Source organism: Lagopus muta, chromosome Z (genome assembly GCF_023343835.1).
Source record: "Lagopus muta isolate bLagMut1 chromosome Z, bLagMut1 primary, whole genome shotgun sequence".
Taxonomy (NCBI): domain Eukaryota; kingdom Metazoa; phylum Chordata; class Aves; order Galliformes; family Phasianidae; genus Lagopus; species Lagopus muta.
In genome coordinates, this window is record NC_064472.1 from 10,398,263 (window position 1) to 10,420,517 (window position 22,255).

At 43.5% G+C, this 22,255-nt stretch overlaps 1 protein-coding gene across 11 annotated transcripts in view; it reads right to left on the reverse strand.

Annotated features, from left to right (window-relative positions):
- The window catches only part of PDZD2 (PDZ domain containing 2), a 198,823-nt gene that overhangs the window by 20,406 nt on the left and 156,162 nt on the right, over positions 1-22,255 (reverse strand). For 10 of the 11 annotated variants that reach the window (XM_048931117.1, XM_048931121.1, XM_048931120.1 and 7 more), the window contains 12 exons: positions 19,369-19,480; positions 17,441-17,589; positions 15,796-15,915; positions 13,019-13,133; positions 11,284-11,357; positions 10,916-11,141; positions 9,717-9,834; positions 7,447-7,579; positions 4,488-4,569; positions 3,468-3,571; positions 2,314-2,473; positions 399-1,189 (listed from right to left, as the gene is read on the reverse strand). In XM_048931117.1, coding sequence (XP_048787074.1) covers positions 399-1,189; positions 2,314-2,473; positions 3,468-3,571; positions 4,488-4,569; positions 7,447-7,579; positions 9,717-9,834; positions 10,916-11,141; positions 11,284-11,357; positions 13,019-13,133; positions 15,796-15,915; positions 17,441-17,589; positions 19,369-19,480 — 2,184 coding nt within the window. The remainder of the gene's footprint in view (positions 1-398; positions 1,190-2,313; positions 2,474-3,467; positions 3,572-4,487; positions 4,570-7,446; positions 7,580-9,716; positions 9,835-10,915; positions 11,142-11,283; positions 11,358-13,018; positions 13,134-15,795; positions 15,916-17,440; positions 17,590-19,368; positions 19,481-22,255) is intronic. The other variant, XM_048931119.1, reaches the window with a different exon arrangement.

The window sequence follows — 22,255 nt, forward strand, 5'->3', positions numbered from 1 at the left end:
AAATAACAGGGAGAATATTAACACATGCATTCCAGGCTGCAACACGGCTCCTGTCTTAAAAAGCACCTTTATCGTCAGGATTTACTTATCTTGTTTCTGCCTCTGATAAAATGTAAGAAAACAAAGTAGTGCTTCCTCAAACTGTAACTCTGGAATGTGGATGAGTCCATCTCAGTGCATCTGCCTTTTGACTTTCTCATTTTTGAGCCAGCCAGAGTGCACTTCTGAATCAAATATTTCATTCAACAGGCATTTCAGAACCATATGGCATGAGGACTTCTGCGCAGCAGCAGCAGTGCCTCCCGTGCACTTTTTCTCCACAGTCCACTAGCTTAACAACAATAATCCCTGCGAAGCGAAAGCAAATCATAACAAGGCAATCCAAAATAAATAACTACCCTTTCCGCTGCTCCACCTGGACGTAGCCCTGTGACAACAACCTTCAAGGGCATAGCCTGGATTTCCAAATCCAGGCCGAAAGACTCGTGCTCATTGCGAACCAGAGTGACAATTTCACCCTGGCACTGCCCAGCCCCATCAGGTGCTTCACACTTCTTGCTGTGCGGGAGCATCCTTGCAACAGGCTTGCTGTAAGCGCCATGCTCCTCTGTCCTCTGCCTCTGAAGACTTCTGCACTCGGTGCTCATCATGCTTTTCACTCTTGTAACAGCCCTGTGCTCCAGTCTCGGGGATCTCTTAGATTCGAGCTGTGCCTCTCGGAGTTCCCTCAAACTCAGGCTGCTGAGACGAACTTCAGGCACACTAGAGTAGTCAAAAGCTATGATGGGGAAGAAAGGAGAGTCTATTTGCTCTGGCGTGCTGTCTGCAGACTCCACGGAGCTGCTGAAGAGAGGGGAAGATGTTTCTGTGCCAATATATCTAGATGAGTTGCTGTCCTGGATCTCATCATCAGTTTCTACTGATGAGGTTGTAATGACAATGCCAGCATCCTCCTGGCTCTTGGCCTTCTGGCTTCTTTGCAAGTGGGAACTTTCATCATCATCACTGGCATCGCCATCATAGAAGACAACCCTTCTCTGCCGATGGAAGGGGCTGCGAGCAGATTTGGGACTGTCACTGAGGATGCCAGGGCGGACAGACTCCACATGCTTGTTGTGAAGACAGGATGATCTCCCACTAGTTGAAGAAACCAGACCATTTGCTTTTGCTAATCCTGCTTCTCTAGCAGCTAAGGGAAAAAAAAAAGAAAAAAAAAGAAAAAAAAGTTATATTTTAATTGTATTTATCAGTGATTTTTAATACCAAGCATGAGTCTGCAGCAGAGGACATGTAAACGTTTCCAGAGAAGTTCAGCCTCAGACAGCAAAAGCAGTTTTTTAAGTTCTCCTTCCAACTCCAATACACAGTAAGAGCAATGGCAGAAAACTTCAGAATTTATGAGTAATTTCTGAAATCAGTTCATGCCACATCTGGTTTTATTTTCAGTTTATTTCTAAATTATGGCTATCACCCAAAGAAGAAAGAGATGTACATACTCATGCATTCTTTACATTGAACAATTCTTTCACATCTTGCTTAAATCTAGGATGCTGCTTTTATCAGTTTACAGTGAGTGAGAAATGTTTTCTTGAACAAAAACAGAAGTACACAGCCATCAGTACTAAATTAAAGACTAACAACCCTGAGAATCCTTTTCATATCATTTTTAGAAAGAACTGCATCTTACTTTGCAGAAAGCTCCCCCCAACATAAAAACAATTTTTTAGCATGAAATAATAAATTTCTGGAGAAAAATGAGTAGAAAACAAAGATATTAGTAGACAAGGACAGGAAAGGAAGAATAAATATATTATCTTTGAATCAGAAATCAGAACAGTAAGGAATGATTCTTCCAGTCAATTACTATGAGAAGAAATATAATATGCAAAAAATCAAGCGTCAACTTGAACATTTAATTGTTTTTACACTGCTAAAGATGACATTTTGAATTTGTGTATTTAAGGTCACAAAGAACACTTTCATTTAAATGTAATCAATCAGATGATCATAAGCCATCTGAAAAAAAATCCCTGCAGCTTTGTCATTCTAGATTTGGCCAGACCAATCAAATGAAGACATTCTCAGAGCAGCAATTTGGACAAACTACCATGGAAACCGGCATTTATGAGCATTGTTGTAAACCTCTTCCATCTTCCAGAATTTCACATGATGAGCAGCGGTTTGCACTATGCTGCCAGGCATCTCCTATCAGCACAGGAGTCACCACAGCTCTTCTGAAAAGCAAATTAGTGCTCAGTGACTCTCCCCCCATTAACCAAATGATCGGGCACTTCCATGGCTTATTCAGGTTACCAGGAAGAAGGGAGCTGTCATCCAGCAAGCTGCTTCTGTTCTTCTGACGGAGCTGTTCTTCATCACAGGAGCCAGTTACAGCATCAGAAAATGGGATGTGGCTCGTGCTATCATGCGAGAAGTACTGGGAAAGCTCTGCCTCGGAGCTGACGGATCCCTGCTGAAAAAAACAGGCTGGTCATCTAACTCCATCAATGCTTAAAGCCCCTGCCATTCTCCAAGCTGATCATGAAGAGAGGACAGACCAACCATCTCTACTTTCAGACTATGGCAACCCAAAGTAAGCAACGTGATCCATAGATCTGATCCACTTGAATTGGATGTCTTTGCTAAGATTTTGGCAGTGGACAGGGTATTTTGTCCTCAGAACTGGTTCAGCTGTTTTGAGGTCTCTCAGAATATTAAGGATGTTGATGAACCAAAGAGCATGTCCTTAAACATTCCCCTGAACAAGCACCACAATTTCAACTCACATCACCTTTGTCAGCAAAGGAAGTTTAAGCCCAATTTAAAAAATAAGGGAATTGCCAGGATATTGAGGATCAAACTTTGGTGGCTGAAATGCATCACAACAACACCTTTTTGGCCTGCGTAATAAAAGAGATTCCAAATCTTACTGATCAGCAGATATTCAACATACAAACCAGGGATTAAACTGTTCTCCTCTATAACTCCTTTATACACCTTCTTCACTTACAGAAGGGCTCAGTTTGTACTTCTGGTTACTGATGTATGACTTCTTTATCTTCCCCCAAAAAAGCAACAGAGACTTCCCCATGGTACATGTTGTTCCCCACGGCTACGGAGGGAAACCAAGCACTTAACCTTCTGCACACAGGCTTGGGTCCCTCCTGCTAACTCGTCCCTATGTCAGCAGGAGCTTCCTGCAAAGCAAGGATTCCTTTGAGGTGACAGGAGGTGGGAATCCACAGCTTCCTGTGCCACATTCTGCACATTGTTCCTGAAGGCAATGATCACACCATCAGGAGTTTGCAGAGCTAGCATTAGAATTTAAACATGTGGCTTAAGAAACTAATACTTCTATGGAGCCCCTGTAACACGGAAGGAGAGTAGAGGTTTATTTTTGAGCACCCTGATCAAGTCGCAGCTTCAGCACCTGCAGCAGCCTGCCTTTATTGTATCTGATCCTTTACCCGGCTTGCTGGTTCCAGGAAGCGTTTCATCGTCCAGCTGAGGGGAGATGAGGTCTCTCCTTGTTTGGTCTTCACACCAGGAGATGGGGTTTTTTGCACAGTGCCTGTTGAACACAGCTTAGTTAGATGTCAGAAATTAAAGCTGTGGTCCATATATCCAAACAACCCCCTTCATTCACCATCTGAGCCTGCAGCTGTTCTTAATCCCGCTTATTATCTGAACTGCCTTCATAAAACAAGATTTATTTAACGTTTCATGGGCTCTCCCTCAGATCAGGTGAAATATTACCAAGAAACACACTACACCCACCAGGCCTGCAGAGCTATGAGCACAGGATGAGCAGGAGATGGTCTCCCTCCCCTGCAACCACAGAAGACAATCCAGCAGTCACTTGGCAGATCTATTGCAAAAAGGGCCTTAGCTGACAGAGAATATAAGGATAATCATAAATTTAGCATTTCTGTCTGAAAATCACCTGGGTGGTCATTCTGCCATTGCCAAGAGCTTGCTTTCATCTGTAACATTTTAGGAAGTACAAGCTCTCGAAAAATAATTAAAAAACAACAATAAAAAACGGTCAAACAAACATCTGAGAATATATTTTGACATGAACCTAACAACTGAAACAGTACACAACACATGGACCTTTTCAAATAGACACACAGACACTTTTTTGTCACTGCTTTGCCCTCCACATGGGTAAGTGTACACAGGAGGAGTCCACTGCTAGGACATTCTCCAAGCTTATCATGAAAAGAGGACAGACCAACCATCTCTACTTTCAGACTGTGGCAACCTTGTGAAACCTAAAGTAGGCACCATGATCCATAGATCTGGTCCACTTGAACTGGATGTCTTTGCTAAGACTTTGGCAGTGGACAGGGTATTTTGTCCTCAGAACTGGTCAGCTGTTTTGAGGTCTCTCAGAACGTTAAGGATGTTGATGAACCAAAGAGCATGTCCTTAAGCATTCCCACATCTGGAAAGGGATAAATATTTAGGAGGAAACAGGCTGCTACCTGAGACATGAGAGGAGCCCGTGTCCTTACTCTCTCGGTGAGTAGTTCGTGCGATTGCTTCATCCATCTCCTGCTCAGAAACCTAATGTCCAGTGGAAGACAGAGATCAAACTGGGTAAAATAAACGAATATGAAAGCCTGACTAGAAACAGGATTCACATATGACATACTGCTTTCAAAGCCAGAATTAAGAAGACCTAGTTGAGAGCTCCTAAATCTCAGTCCCCTGATCCAGACTTGATCCATCCAAACACCTTCAGAAATTAGGAGGCAGAAGGCAGCCAGTTTTATGAAGATAATGTCCAAGCACCATATTGTGCCAATAAACAAAACTTTGCTGGACTTAAAGAAGTCAAATGAAGCCATTACAGTACAATTTTAACTCAATTAAACCCTGTATGTTGATTTATTGAGAAAATACTACTTTAATATAAACAAAGACTTCTCTGTACAAGCATACATCAGCAACACAAGATATTGTACACTTAATCTACTGGAATAATATCAAACTTCCCAAGATATTAGCTGTTGTTCTAATTTTAATTTCTATTTGCTTTTAAAAAGAAGAAAACCTAAACTGTTATCAGTAATAAATGTTCTTCTGGGTTAGGAATAAATACCGGTTTACCATATTTGCTGATTTTCTCCTGAATCACTGCCATGCGCTTAATTATTACTAGCAAATTCCATATAATTCTGTACAGGAATGACTAGTCTGCAGGATAATATATTTAAAAGCAGAAGGCAATTTAATTCTGTCAGAAGCAATTTCTGTACACACTGCTTTACATGAGTTAAAATTCAGCATAAAGAGAGATGAGAAACTTGAATCTTTCTGAACCAGGAAGATTTGAGAGACTCCTAAGCAAACTCAGCAGTTTAAACATAGTTTAAACACCACACTTACTCAGAATAATAAGAACAAAGAAAATGTTGTGGTGTTTCTCTTGGATGTACATGAAAACACGAAAGTGAACGCATTCAGCAACTAAATTTACTGTGGACCTCTTGTGCCATAAAATGAGAGATTAAGTATAAAAATGTCTAAAACAACAAGAGCCTTTGTAGAAATACATCTGTTTTCAGATTGTGGCATGACCTTTGCAGCAAAAGTCTCTGGGCTCCCGGGACACATGGAGTCCATACAGGACATTGATCAAACCCTGAGAATGTGGTCCAGGACCTTTACACAAACCATTGGGTACAAGATGCAGAACAAAGCCAGGTGTTGAGTAGATTGCAGCATTTGTTTAAAGCTAGACAAAAATCCACACTCCCGCAAGCTCTGGCAAGTTTGATTCTTTAGCATCCTCCACACCTCAGGAAAATCAAATTCCTTCTATGAAGCGGGACAAGCAAATTCTTAACTACTTTTGCATGTTGGTGTACTATAATTAATGAATACATTAAAAATAATAAAACAACAACAACGAAAAAAAACCAACAACAGACAAACATTTCTGTGGGTCCCCCAATGCTGTCAGAGAAATGATGACAGTGAAATGGGATAAACGTAGGTCCCCATACAGACACTCCTTCAAAGATCCAACTATAAAGGATTGCAGATTGCCTGCAGTGGAAACACTTCAGGGACCCTCCAGCTCAACTTCTAACTTTACTTACTGATTTCTGGCAAAGGATTTGTTGTTATTTCAAATATCACTTATGAAAAACTGTAAGAGGATACACTTAATAGTTTCCCTCTGTTACTGAGTAATGGTGAGCAATTAGCCTAACTGAGTTCATCTCAGCAGATACCTGGTTGGGTCACTCATCGGCTTTCGAGCCACCACCAGAGTGAGATGAAAAGAGGGAGCGAAGGGCAGGCTCTACCCCACGAGTTCTTATTATACTTATAGACTCTGAAAAGTCTATATGCCCTAATAATGCAATCAAACAGAATCATCATGCTGGCTCAGCACAGCATACAGACTCCCCAGAAATACTGTTATCTTAGGCTACAAGCCCAAATCTTACCCCTTGCTGCTTACTTTAACTAGCAGAACCAAGGTCTTTTTCTTTTAAGCATCACAAAGCCTCGTGGCAGTGGCCATAAACTCTGGGCAGTGTGACTCTATTTGTCTATTGTTTGCATATTCAATTTAGCAGAAAATATACAGTTAATTATAAAGTCAGAAACCTCACTTCTCCTAGCTATGGATTTATTAGGGCCTCTATTTGCAGTTACAAGTTCAAAAGTCAGAGCTCTCTGGACACACAAATGCAAATATTTTTACAGCTTCAGTCCTGTTTAAACAGGAAGGTTTTGTACATTCATGAAATTCTTTGAAATACTGAAATAAAAGAAGTTGTTATTCCTTATAGTTCGGCTAAAAGGGCTTTATCTTCTATCATCAATTTTTAAAAATTGATTGAAAATAATCACTCACTCTGTAAACCCATGCTTATTTTCAAATTGCCCTGCACACATTTCACAGTAGCAGAACATTCCAGATTCTCATTTTTTAATTCCTGAAGGAAAACTTTGATGTTTGGGCAGACTTTGCTCTTTCAAAAGAAATATTCCTATTACTTTACTACAGTTAATCAATTCAATCTGTTGATAATTATACTCCTGTCCCTAAATTATATTCCACTCGCAGACACACAGACGGACTAAATGCAAATTAACTTTAAGGAGGAAGAGGATTTGTGCCACGTTTACGTTGACACTTGGTACAAATATGAAGAAAGATGGAAGCACTTCAGCTCAATGGTTCCAGGAGAACTGCATCCAGTCATTGTGTGAAGAGGAGAAAAGCAGCAGGAGCAATTTAATTTTGCTACAGCTTACAAAACTGGAAGGCGTCACCACAATCCTTTAGCCTGACTTTTTGCACAATACTTGCCATAGGAAGAACAATCCAGCACTCTTCACTTGCCACTTTCCTGGCAGCAAGAGTCAAATTGCAGCAACAGATGAAAAGAACAGAGAGGTGCTGGGACGTTTTCTCCCTACCTTTGGGTTGGGATGCCGACTAATGATAAGGCTGACCGGCCCTGGACCGCACTCGCTCAGAATGGCGTAGGCTTCGCTCAATGCTGCATGACGCAGGCTGACTGAATCTGCCTCCAGGATCTGATCACCCCGACTGCGGAGAAACATAAAGCCAGTTCATCACAGCCGCCTTTTACAGATACATTTGTGCTTCTGACTGGTGGCCAAACTTTTTCAGAGATACAAGTATCTGGAAAAGATTTGCAAAACGCTGGCCTCGCGCTTGCTCTCAGTGATGTGAATGCTTTAAGTCCTGTTGACTTTGCAAGGCAGGTCCAGTGATCCCTTCTGCACTTATTGCTAGTGCTACAAACCCTATTAAATCAACAGAGAAAATTGGCTGCATTTGGACTAGGGTGAAAGCAAAACTCAGTTCTGCATTCAGATACGTGTCGGGCACAGAGGAAAAATTAGATTCAGACGGGCTGTTCCTTCTCATCATACTGAATTACTTCACAAAAACACTGATAAGAAATTCATGATGTAGATTTGAATTTATGAAATGACTCCAGGAAAAAATTGGGAGAGATAAGAAAGTATTTGCTTCAAATTAATGTACAGAACATAGTAAGCCAACAAAAGTCCCCCCTCTTCAAAAAAATAACCTGGGAGGAAAGCATAAATTGTTTTCTTTTCTTTTCTATTTTTTTTTTTTTTAACTCTTGCTCACGGCATCCAGACATCTGGAACTATTCAAAAGAGAAGATCATCAAGTAGGGATATCATTAAAGCATCCTCCATAATTACTAAAACATTTGCCTTGTGTAGATACTCAAACAATCCACTACCACTGATTTATGTTGGGTTACTTGTGACAGTGAAAATGGGCTTACACTGAGTCCACGTGCCAAACACAAAATGGCAAATGCATGTGGCAGCCTTCTGTAATCTGCACTCCACTATGAAAGCAAAGGCAGTTGTGTAATCATGCTGCTGCTCTGCCTACCTTTTAAACACCTCTTAGAAACTACGAAAAATGGAATCACTTACATGGGCTCATAACTGAGAGGGGGAGTTCAGATAAAGAAGGGCTGGGCTCAAACCATTTCCAATATTGTAAAACCAGCATCTGATTAACGAGGTTTTCCGAAATCAAGACCATCCTGTAAGTTCTGGCTTATGGAGCCATAAACCACTGATGGGACAACAGGAGCAATGTCTCAAAGAAGTAAGCTAGAAAACTGGGAAGCTTGCCTGGATATAATCAATCATTTAAACCTAATAATGATGCAGCTGTTGCATGTAGACACAGTCAGCACTGCAATCTTGTTCCAAAGAAAGCAAGCTGGCACTGAGGTATTGTCTCCTGTAGGCATTTCTATTTGGTAGGAAATTTCAAGGGTTTTTGGCAGAGATGCAACCATGAAATTATCTTCTTTTATTATTATTATTATTAAGCCAAAATGCTCTATCATAGTTTTGCTGGAGAACACGGAAGAACTCTCTGCCCAATACAAAAGCAAGGCTGTTACACAGCACCTCTGCCACAAGCATGGTGTTGACCACACAGTCACAGTGCATCTTCAGCACAGCCAGACCTCCCAGACATGCTCCTGGCACCTAGCAGCACTTATGCAGCAATGCAGAAAGTGGAAAAATTCCCTGAATGTCTTGTAAAAACAAGGCTCCCAGGATAGGAACAGAAAATAAATTTGTCACATAATGTGATGCACAAGGAAGCCCTAGGAGTGATTTCCTCTCTCTCCAAGAGCTCCTTATAGTCATGCAAATGGCACAACGGAGTACGTGAGACAAGCATGGAACAGAGATTCTCCAGACAGTAATGGCAGAAGAGCACTACTGCAGCCTGGGGCACAGACAGCTGCAAGAACATCCCACAGCTCCTCTCATGAGAGTTTCAGGTGACTGAGATTTACATGGGGCTCTGCACACCTCCTCCCATTATGGGGTCTCTGACTGCAGCTCTGAGAAAAAGACACAAGGCAGCACATCCTCCTGCTCCCTTTCTCAACTGAGCTAGCAGGCTTAGTTTTCTTCACAGAGAATTAAAAGAAGCCAAAAACAAGTCTTAACGATTATGCTGCCTACAGCCCACAGAACAACATTTCTTGAGTATTCCATGCCACTTTGGAATGCCTTTATTTTCATGTTTTCTTGTTGGTGAGCACTGAAGTATAAATACTTTCCAGCTGCATCAACCAATAGGTAAGAAGAAACTTTCCATTGATTTTATTGCAAAACCACTCCGGTATGTTTTTGTTTTAACTAACCTTAATCTGCCATCCATTTTAGCCACTGATCCTGGGGCCAGGCTGTGAATATATATCCCTGGAGAACTGTTTTCAAGCGTGAGACAACAGGCACCAATGCCGAGTCCAACCCCTGGCTCTGTGAAAAACAAAAAGCACAAAGGAAAGCACTGTTATTCCCTGCTCATTGTACTCACATAGGACACGCAAGCTTTTCTGTTCCCACATCCCATCTGAGACCAAGACTCGTATTGTTTCAGGACTGGCCTTAGCTGCAGCCAGCCAGGAAGCCAAGACCAACACTGGAAATCAGAGCTGGAAATACCCAATCCTGACTGGTTTCTGAGATCCAGGAATGGCTCTGCTCCTGGCAAATGTTCAACATGCTCTGGGAACTGCCTGGGACTGGAAGTGCTATACACAGTCTGATCTGGTCTGAGACACAAAGGAGAAGGAATGGCAGTCCAATAAAAATCTCACTTAAAATTGTTTCAGAAAATAGGAGCACAGGAGATGCTGCCAATTGCACTGCTCTCTTTTGTGAAATACCTGCACGACATCCCTCAGCAAAGAGGCACGAAGAAAGATGAGGAGTCTTCTCTGGATCAGAGATTTCCTGTGAGCCCTTTTCCCTTTGCTGTCCTCCTGTAACTGTGTTCATTAACTGTGTACTGAAGTAGGAATTGCTGGACACCTGCTTTCTCCAAATGCTTAATCCAACCTTTAAAGACATCATCCAAGTCTTTAAAGCAGGCATGCTTGTCCCACCACAGAGGGCATATGCACTAAGCTTTCCTCATGCAGCTATTGTTCGTGAGATCGATCCTCACGCAGGAGCTCAAGCAGCTCACCTGGGCCATTCTGAGCAGTCTGCAGGGAAATGTCCTGCCCAGACCTGTGCTTTACAGGAAGGGTACAGACAATCTGGTCTGACAAGAGAACAATTCACGTTTTGCCATGTATCTCACAGCTTCACCCCTTCCAGCAGCACAGTCACTGCTACCAGTAGCAGCATCCTGACTGGAACAGCGGGATGTACAAGGGGGAACTATTCAGCAGTTTTGGCATCAGAGAATGTTCTTCTCCTTCACTGTGTGATTCAAGAGCAGAACAACAAGGGAAGGTGCCCTGGATATTACACACATTAATTAGCGTTTTCCCAAAAACCTCCCCTAAGAAATACACGTTCATTCTCCCAGCCCATTCCAACACACCCTTACCTTTATTGAGTGTCACATCCATGACAATTCTGTCCTTTGGGCCAGGGCCTTTGCGGCTGGAGAAGGAACCATCCGCCTCATCAGGGCCGGGCACTGGTGTGCCACCGCTGGCACTGGAGCTGGGCGAGCTGGAGCGGCTCAGCAGGGTGGGAGTTGCACAGGGTGTGAGGCTGGGGCTGCGCAGCCGCGTGCGCACCGTCAGGGTCACCACCCCTTTCTTGAGTTGCTGGAGAGAAGAGCCCATGATAAGCCAACGTTTGCCAGTAAAACCGTGTATATTAAATTTGTGAAAGCAAAAGAATGTAAAGGTGCTAAAAAGCACCCAGTAAAGAGAAGCATGAATTGCTCTAGTGCTACATCCTTGTTACCTTGAACCTCTGGATGGCTTCCTGATGGGTCAGCCCTTGCAGAGACTCTCCATTAACTTCCAGGATTTCATCTCCTGGTAATCAGATACACAAAAAAAAAAAAGCTAAGTCAGAATTGCACAGACTATATAGATGTAAGAAAACCGCGTTCTACATAAGGCAATCTGCTACTATAAAGACTTCAACCAACTGCTCAGTAAAAACCCCCCTACTGTCATCAGCTTATTTTCACTTGTCCTAATGCTTTTGCAAGTTAATGATGAATTCACAAAATAAAGATTGCTCTTCAAGAAGAGATCCTTAATATAGTATTCTCATACTAACAAACCAACTGAAATCATCACAGATATTCACTTAAGTCTGAAAATAAGATGTTCATAACATGAAGTCCAAGGGGACCACAAAATCCCCCTTCTTTTATGAGCATCAATAAGAGAAATGAGAATCTAAGTGAAACACTACCACATACCAATCCAAAACCTGCACAGGGAAAAATGGTCTTGCATCCATGCACAGAAAGCAAATGTGTTCCTCTTACCAAGCACCTATGGAGGGAAAAGCGAGTAGCCCACACACTGTGATAGCAAATGCCCTGCTCCCCTCAACAAGCACTTCCCATCGTGTATCTACCTGCTTATTACAAGCTTCCTGGGTTCTGGGTTGTACTATTTACACCCCACTGTGCTGAACCTCTTTCATTTTATTAAAAAGAATGGCAAAGTGAGCAGGAACCAGACCCAATTTCTGCTATTTCACTTTCATCTGTTCAAAATTAGATGGGGTGATGTCACCACCCACGTTTGCCCCTCCTCTACTTTCTCTGGAGCTCGTGAGCTCTGAATATCTAGTGAAGGCTTGCTGAGTCTTTACGACAGCTGCTACTTAGCAGCTTCCCTTGATGAGTCCATAACCTATGCTGCAGGGCAAGAGCATCCCTTTGGCAGCGTGCTGAACAGTTGGCACCCAATGCAGCCTCAAACATGTCATGTAAGGACAGGAATGGTAGGTAATACAAGGAGAGGTAAGACAGGAGCAGATTCCTGTGGGAAGCGGGATCCCCACCCCTTACAGAAGAGTTACAGACCACCACCCTAAGTTTGTGGTCACTCTGTACTTTTAACTCTCTAAGAGTCTCACTAACATGGGAGCACTCAGGAACACACAGAACTGGCTCTACATATCATACCCATCTGAGATCAGGACTTGGGAAGCAGTAACAAAGCCAGGACTTTTCTGCTTCTCTGGCCACTTGGGTGATCCTACTGCCAATCCCATCTTCCATCATTTCTTTTCTTTCTGGCCATGACCCTTATTTGTTGATTTAAATCAAAATCATACCAAAAGGCTCAAAAAACACAGGGGCTCAGAAAAGCCTCTCCCAGGCACATCACTGTGTACCTCCCCTTCTCACACCTGCATCTTTAAGCCAGACATTTCCCTGTTACCAACAACCCTTTGTATCTGAAGAACTGGAGCTTAAGGTATGGGAAAACGAGGGTCACTGTGGCAGAAAAACAACTTCATGCTGTAGATCACCATTCACAAAATGCAACATTATCAAGTCAACTGCTGTGATAAGTCCCCCCCAGGATGGATAAACAGGGTGTGTTACATCCTCCACAGCCTCTTGCTGATGGCTGGGCACCCAAATAAAGCTGTACTCGAATTTTTCAGCTGGACTGAAGTAGTATCCCAGTGTGGTCCTTTACGTACAGGTGGTGTCTTTCTACCATACCTTCCTTAAGCCTTCCATCAGCAGCTGCTGCACCATTGGGGAATATAGTCTTCACAAAAATCCCCATGCGTCCACGAGCAGAATCCTGACCTCCCACAATGCTGAATCCGAGACCCTGCAGCAAAGGGAGGAGAGGACACACAGCTGGCACCTTTACTCTACTGTCACCTAAGAAAGACTGCTGGTAATGTACAAAGAAGAATGAAAGAAAACCTAAAAGCTTCTGATGAACTGCACCGCAATCTTGCTCTCTGCTTGCATCTCCTAATTTACTGTCATTCTAATGGCAACAGCTTTACCAACCCAAAATGTAGGAGCAGGCACCTTGAGCTAGAAGTTAAAAATGTGATTTTGAGATTATTTTCTTAACCCTGGATCAATATATTTATGTTATCTCCTATTCCAATTTTAAATTGCTCTTAAATTGACAGGCAGTACATTCCCCCTCTCTGAGATCTAAACTCAAAATTAACTACAGGTTTTCCTGCTGTCACAGATCCTACATATCCTTGTGGAAAAACATGACATGAGGTCAGTGCTATAATGTCAGGAATTGTAGCTGGAAAGGGGTTGGCACAGAGGGGCTGTCATGCACATGTACATTTTTAATTATTCTGGAGACACGCACCACATTGTATTTAAATAAATCTAGATCAATGCATTCCCCAGGGCTCCATCTGTTAGCTCCTGCCCCCCCCCATGCTGCCGTGGCTGGCCTCAGGACTGCCTTGCAAAGCTGGTCAGGGAACAGATGAGCACAGCAGAACAAACATCTCCTCCACTTGCTGAGTTATTTCGCAGCCAAAGCACTTCCTTCATCTATCCCCATATTTCTCATCTTGTCACCACTGTATGTGCCTCTTACACGTTAAAGAGAAAAGTCACTGACCAGGTGGACGGGGAGGTGGGATGCTGCTGTGGGTCAGTGATCTGAGGCCAAGGCTATTAGCAGCGCCATGGGCAGCACTGCCCAGCTGAGAGATGCTGCTGGAGCAGGCACTGACACAGTGTCATTACAACACTGTAACACACACAGCTCTCCTGTTTCACTCTATGAATACGGACCACTGTTGTTACAAGCTTCTGGTATTTTGATAACACACTCCTGATTTCCAGAAAGGAAACACCCTATAACCCTATTGTGCAACACACAGTAACTCGAGTGAATGCTTACAGTGCAATTACCAAACACAAAACATCCTACAGATAGCACAAGACTGCAGCACTCCCCATGTCTGTGTGGGGCTGCTAAGGAGAAATAGGGCTGCAGAAGGCAGCAGTACACAAGTCAGCCCACCCTCCCAAAGTGCTGCAGCTTCCCAGGAGAAAAACACTCCACAGAGATTCCACACAGCAGTGAGAAAATGAGGCCATGTGCTGCAGGGAAATACTTTCCAAGTCCCAGGTCCACATAGATAAAAACACAGATGTTATTGTACAAATCATATGCAGCACTTATTCTAACACAAACAATGGTTCCAAATGTGGAAGATATGTGAAATAGTGGTTCTCTGAGGTAGCTCATGAAGACTACAGCCTGCATACTCCCAGCTTGGAGCTAGCTGCAGCACAACAGATAAGGATGGCTTATCACACAAGGAGAGATAAGACAACTCTTATGCAAAAAATAAGGTTAAAAAATAAGGAGAAAAATCACTAGGATAAGGAGAAATACTCACTAGGAAGCCTCACTGAAAATGTCTCAGAACAGGGAGTTATAGCAACTGCATCAACCTAGCCAGAGAAGTCACTGCTTCTAAGTCTTTCCCAAACTTAAAGCACTAAAGAGAATTTGTTTTGTACTTGAATTGAAAGCCAAAACAAGGCTTTTTAGTCCAAAACGCATCCATCTGATGAATTTAAATAGTATTTCAGAATGGAAAATGCATATTTTTCACATATTTAAGTGAGCGCATGGACTGGGTTAGGGAAAACAATACAAACTGAATATAATGCCTTTTTTATTCCCTGAGCATTCAGTCAGCTGGTACCTTGGAAATGTGCAAATACATTACTGGAGAAAGAAAAGGCTGAGTGAACTGGGTCTGTTCAGCCTTGAGAAAAGAAGACTGAGAGGGGACCTGATCCAGGTCTATAAATATCTGAGGTGTGGGGGGCAGAATGGCAAGGCCGGACTGTTTTCAGTGGTGAGTGGAGACAGGACAAGGGAAAAGGAAACCACAGCATAGGAAGTTCCACACAAATGTGCACAAGAACTTCTTTACAGTGAGGTGACGGAGCACTGGAACAGGCTGCCCAGGGAGGTGGTGGAGTCTCCTTCTCTGGAGATGTTCCAGACCTGCCTGGATGCCGACCTGTGCGACCTGCTGTAGGGAACCTGGTTTGGGGGTTTAACACCTAGTTTACAGTAATTTTTTTTTATTATAATGTATCCAGATTCCACGGAGATGTAACACACTTGTCCACAAACAGGCATGCAAACAGGTACTCTTATGTAGTTGCTCCACCTGCACATACATCTGCATATTTACACATCCACTTTCAGCATCTGATATCTCAGTAATGACCAGATGCACCAAATCAGAATGAAAGCCATACCACACTGACTTTATGACACAAATATTGTTTGGTCTGTATTCTGCAGGTGCAACTTCATCATTTACATTTCAAAATTGAGTTTGTTATTGTTACTGTGCTACCTCTGAAAGCAAAAACCAGTTCCATGCAGCTGCTAGGGGTAGGAGTTGCCTCACATACATCAACAGTGCCTCCTGTATCCTGTTTGGGAGAAACCAAACACCTACAGACATCCTCACCTTGCCTTGCCCTTTCATCAGGACAATGTTAGAGATGATGGACGGCTGGGTTAGTCTCCATGGAGATTCCACCTGGGCAGCACTGAAGGAACGAGTGGACTTCTTCACAATGTGGTACTCCTGGTAAATGAGCAAACAAGGGACACGGCTGAGTGTGTAGCATAGGCACCAGAAAAATGTGTCTCATTGGGGATGTTAATGGAGTCAAATCCAGCTGGTGACCGGTCGTGAGTGGTGTTCCCCAGGGGTCGGTGCTGGGGCCTGTCCTCTTCAATATCTTTATTGATGACCTGGATGAGGGCATCGAGTGCACCCTCAGTAAATTCGCAGATGACACCAAATTGGCTGGAAGTGTGGATCTGCCTGGGGGTAGCGAGGCCCTACAGAGGGACCTGGACAGGCTGGAGAGCTGGGCTGGAGCCAATGGGATGAGTTTCAACAAGGCCAAATGCCGGGTCCTGCACTTCGGCTACAACAACCCCAGGCGATGCTACAGGCTTGGGGCGGTGTGGCTGGAGGACTGTATAGAGGAAATGGACCTGGGGGTATTGATTGATGCTCGGCTGAACATGAGCCGACAGTGTGCCCAGGTGGCCAAGAAGGCCAAGGGCATCCTGGCCTGCATCAGAAACAGCGTTGCAAGCAGGAGCAGAGAGGTGATTGTTCCCCTATATTCAGCACTATTGAGGCCGCACCTCGAGTACTGTGTCCAGTTTTGGGCCCCTCACTGCAAGAAAGACATCGAGGCCCTGGAACGTGTTCAAAGAAGGGCAACAAAGCTGGTGAGGGGTCTGGAACACAGGGCTTATGAGGAGTGGCTGAATGGAACTTCTGGAATTCCCAGCAGGAGCTGGGAATGTTCAGCCTGGAGAAGAGGAGGCTCAGGGGAGACCTCATTGCTCTCTATAACTTCCTGAAGGGAGGTTGTAGTGAGCTGGGAGTCGGCCTCTTCTCTCATGTCATTAGTGATAGGACCAGAGGGAATGGCTTCAAGCTATGGCAGGGGAGATTCAGGCTGGACATGAGGAAGTATTACTTTTCAGAAAGGGTGGTCAGGCACTGGAATGGACTGCCCAGGGAGGTGGTGGAGTCACCGACCCTGGAGGTGTTCAAGGAAAGACTGGATGTTGTGATGAGGGACATGGTTTAGTAGGAGCTATTGGGAATAGGTGAACAGTTGGACTGGATGATCTTTTAGGTCTTTTCCAACCTTGGTGATTCTATGATTCTATGATTCTATGATTCTACGTTGCATCAGGAAAATTGTGTGCACTTGGAAAGAGGGGGAGATCTTAATAGATACGTTCAGATGAGCATTCAAAGCATGAAATGCAAGCCTGTTACTGTCAAATTGAATTTTGCCAAATTTTCCCCCCATTTCACACAGAAGGATTGTTCTGTAATGTACCAGTCACTATTTAAATTATAAAGATAACGGCAGCTTCACAATATACTGAATTCTTTATCTGCTAAAAATAAAATTAAAAAGTGCCCTACATCATTAAGTCATTAGAATTAAGAGAAGTAGAATTTTTTTAAGAGCTCAGATCTCTGGAGGTGCATCTCATGGCATCCAATTCAGGGCCTGATCACAGCATGAATGCTTCCCATCCTGACCATGCGCACGCTCAGGTTTTGCACCTACCTGTCGAGCTCCTGCTGATTCCAGCTGCTGTGGCAGGGAGTGCTTCCTTCCACCCCGGGAGTATTTCACTGCTATCTCATAGCTGGATTCACCATTTTCCACCATCAGCTCATCATCCTCTCCCACAGACTCTAAGCGGGATCCAGCACCTAGGGAAAAAAGAGAAACATCTCACAAACATCTCAGAGCTGCTTCATCTTCTATCCAGCACGCATTAATCACCTCCAGCAAACCTCAACTTAGCAGTGCCTTAAAACAATGCTTACTGAACCCATCCAGGCACTTATAAGCTAGGTTTGATCATCCTCAACTGAAAATCCTTCTGCTGTCACAGCTTTTCTGTGATGTTGAACTCTTCAGTGCTGTCACTTGTGGTAGTAGGGAAGAGCAGATAATTGAGCAGGTAGCTCAGGGATAGAGAATAAATTCAGCTGTTCTCACCCAATGTCACTTGCATGCACACTAAGCTCTCGAGGCTAATTCATTTATTTAAAATTAAAAGATCTGACACTGTAGCTGTATTCATTTCTGGCGATGTCACGTCACCTTGAGGGAAGTTTTTCTGGAAGGGAAAAAGGATAAACATGCCAAATAAATGCTATTTTCTTTCCTTCTGGCTGTGGTTTTAGCTGTCTTCAATAGGAGAAGAATACAAATTTTATGTTGGAAGCAAAATGACTCGTCCTGCAAGACATCCTGTGGTCAGCCTCCAGGCTCTCTGCTCCTCAACCAGTCCTCCTCCCATCCTCATTTTTCCTGGGACCCAGTCCCAGCATTTCCTGCATATTTATCTCTGCAATTTCCCCACCACATAGGGAAGCACCATTAACTTCTGTCCGACAGATAAAAGCTCAAGACTTGCAAAACTCACATGAGCTGGATTTTACAAACCAATCTAACTTGAAGCTGCCACAGAAGGGAGCAGCTCTGCTTCCCTTTCATCTTCACTGCCCTGGTTTTAAACTGAGCTCAAAAGCCATGTGCTCAGGGAGATCCGCAGCAAAGTTACCCAGGAGAGCCCCAAACCAGTTTTCTGCCATCTCCTCTTGGCGAGCGTGCTGTGTAAACACTAGGAAGGGAGCAAGCACAGAGCTTGTCTTCACTCAGCATTGGGAGTTTTACCACTGCAGCCATAGGCAGAATTTGTACTCACTACCAAGAGTGCCATTTAAATCCAATCTCTGCTCTGGGATATGAAATTACTGCTATTTTTCTTGCTAGGCATGACTCTGCTACACATATTCAGGACACCTACCTTAGCAAGACCCAGTGTTTTGGTATTTCTTTCACTCCCAAGCCCTCTGTGCATTCACCACTTACCATTCCTTGTCACCTACCCCACTATTCTTCTAGGATAAGTTTCATTTTTGTGTTTTATTCTCCATTTCTGTACAGTTTCCATTGCTATGCCACATTCAACGCTGAGGGATGCTCTGGGCTGGATCCCAGTGAGCCACCAACACAGCCACAGGGAGTACAGGCAGGGCAGCTGCCCAGAGGATGGTAAAAGCATCAGAGTAAATGGAAATGAGAGTGAACGTTGGAGGGATGGCTCCTCATAGAGTAGGGAATGAGAATTTGGTTGAGCTCTGCACACAGATTAATGTTAAGACTTGGGTATAGTGCAAAAACGTGGAGTACCACAACAATGATGTGTTGGCGATGACACTTTGAGAGACCTCCTTCACCCCAGCCCATTAAAGAGAAAGCCCAAAATAAGAAGCTTACAAAATTTTGTTTCATGTTTCTGTTGGTGCAACAGCTCAACTCAGGAGGCAGAATGCAAACATCTAGCAGTTCGAATTTTCCTTCCAAATTAAACTACTGCAGTGTCCAAAGGAAAGAAAACCTATCTCATTTTAGGGAGCTAAAAGAAATACACAACATAAAACCTCGCCTACCACTATCTTTTATCAACTCAGCATTACCTTGGGATCGACTTCTGTATTTCAATATGCCACTTCCCAGAGCTGGACTCTGGTTGTTTCCTCTGGAGGCTTCTGCAGAAGCTGCATCTTGAGACTTCTCAGTTTCCATCACCTAAAAAAGCAAGAAAATCTGATTTACTTGTGAACCCGTGAAGCTGACAGAATTCCGCTCATTTTTATTAAGTGACAAAAAGATTCCACTGCACATCGGCTCAGTTTTCACAGAGCCGTCACAGGATTAAGCCAATACCTGTAAGTAATTGTCAGCAATATCTTTGGAAGTTACGGAATATTTTTACCAACGTTTGCCTACAGCTTGGTGTGGGCAGGCAGCCTCCACAGGGTACCACTCCAGTGCCTCCCCAGCATCTCCAGCACCAGCTCATTCAGGGACTTCCACACGCACTTTAACAACCTTTTAGTGTAGCTTTTATTGGAATTTTTTCAGCTCAGTAAACTTCCAAAACCATCACATCCTTATAGAGATGATCACTTTAATTGTACACACATCAGATCCTCTACATTTTCACCCCATTACCCACGATTTTAGATGGTTCATACAAGAATGGCAAAGCTTTCCATACACTTACCAGTCACATTCTATGTTCAGTGTATTACATTAACTGCTGCAAGTCAGTCTATAAAGAATGCCACCAAATCACCAAATACTCACATTGTTGAAATATTTTTTAATTCCATCATTACAGCTTACAAATGGCATGATTTTCCTCAGATCTTACTTCCCATTGCCCCATCCCTCTTCTCCCAAAACAAAGAAAACCAAAGTTTACCTCTTGCACAGTCTATATCTTGTTATTACTGTGCAAAGGGTAGAAGTTTCAGGAGAAGAGATAAAATTGGCAGATAATGCTGAAATGGCAACTGCTGTTTGCCTTTGGCTCTTGTTCCTCTCCCTTCAATATTAGCAGCTACACACAGTTTGTTTACACCATCTATTTCTCGTTGATTTCTCAAAGCACTGCAGCAATAGCCTCAGAATCCACTTCTGTAGCTTGTGAGCTACAAACAATTTGTAGCTCTAATTCCTCTAAAGAAGAAAATAATGACACTGATACAAGCAGAACTCACAATTGGTCATCCTGGTAAGGCATCAATCCAGAAAAAAATGTAAAAATAAGTAAATGAAATCCAAGAAACCCAAACCACAGACAAAAACAAGGCAGAACACTTAAGCAAGGTGGCATTTTGCCTTCACCCTGCAGACACAACGCTGCCTGAATGTGCAGCTCTGCTAACCTGACTGTGAGTGGGAGATGACCGTGTGTGCAGACAACTGCAGTCTGCACTCCAATAGAAAAGCAAAATTTATTTTCACGAGCAAACCCACCACTCAGTCTTTGCTCATCCTTATGAAGTGAGCTTCATTCTGGCTGGGTTTTCTGATGCTCTTCCTGTGTCTCTGCAGTCATGAAACCCACCATGGTGTCCTCCTGCTTCTCCTTCAGAACTGTCCCCACATTGCAAAGCTGCAGCCCTGCAGTCAGCAGGCCAGAACACGTGGAGTTTATCCACCCTAACAGATACAGATGGACTCAATCCCACTTTCCTGGTGCTGGATACAATCAAAATTGGTGTTGGAACTGTGGAGCTTGTTTGTTCCTGCAGCATGCATGGACACAGGCACTTACACCTAGTGTGACCACACAGCTCCCAGAGAGTTTCTTTAACTCGGAGTATGGGGAAAAATGTTAGCCTGCAGCAACCTACATACAGACTTTGAAATCATCAATGCTATAACCAATTCCTGTCCTGAGTCAGATCTCTGGAGTGACTGGTTGGCATATTCCTTGTTTCTACTAGATGGGGTTTGGGTTGGTTTGCATCTTTCTTGTTTTTGACTGCGCAAGAGAAGCAAGTACAGATGCATTGTGCAACTCCTTCCATTTTCATTTGCGGGGGAGAGGAAGAACAGCAGTCAGCTGCCACTTGCATCAAACCATTACATCCCATCTGTTCTCATCTCCACGCTGTCCTGGAGCCTGCAAGTACCTGCCCTGCACATTCAACCTGGGGCAGGTGCAAACACTGGGGAGAGCCTTAAGACACTCTCCTTGGCTTCCTGAGGTTGCATTTTATCTGACTTGGCTTCAGATTACAGTAAGACTGAAATATCTAAATTACCTATGTCTCTGTCTATTTCTTATTTTAGCAGAAAATATTTACCTGACATGGACCATAAATTTTTAAGGAAAGACATACACAATGAAGTGGACACTTTTCAAGTCATTGACATTCTCTAATAAACCACCAAGAGTTTTATCCTTCTCAGAAAACACTCAGAAATCCAATCTGCAACACTTGCGAGAGCTCCCAGCAGCCGTGTGTCTGTAATCTTCAGCTGTGCTGTAACTGAGACAAGAAAAGCCCAGCTCCATCTTATCCTCCTGGCTGCACGTGAATGTATTCCTCTACTGTCTCAAGGCACTGCCATGCCATTTTAATTTGCCTCCCTTTCAAGGAAATGGAGCTTTCTATTTCAGTCTGCACGCCTCTTATTAAACGAAACCCATAAATCCTGCCTGATGCTGTCTCAGCACTGAGGACAAGGGGAGCTTTAGCATTCATAGTTTGAGGGAGATCTAAAAATAGAGCCCGTCTCACCAGTTCATTAAGTAACTCCGGGATCAAGTGATGGTGACATCTCAATTGATTTCAAAGAAAACAGTGCCATCACGAACACACGGTGCTGGCACTGAACCAGGACCAACAACTACCCCTAGAGCCCTCACTTGGGCAGAACGCCACTGTGACCAGGCCCTTAATGAGGCAAGATGAGGAGCAGGATTATGAGAATCTGCATTGTTTAACCACAAACAGCTTGGCAGTCGTCACTGATTCAAAGAAACAAGGCAGCACACATGGGATG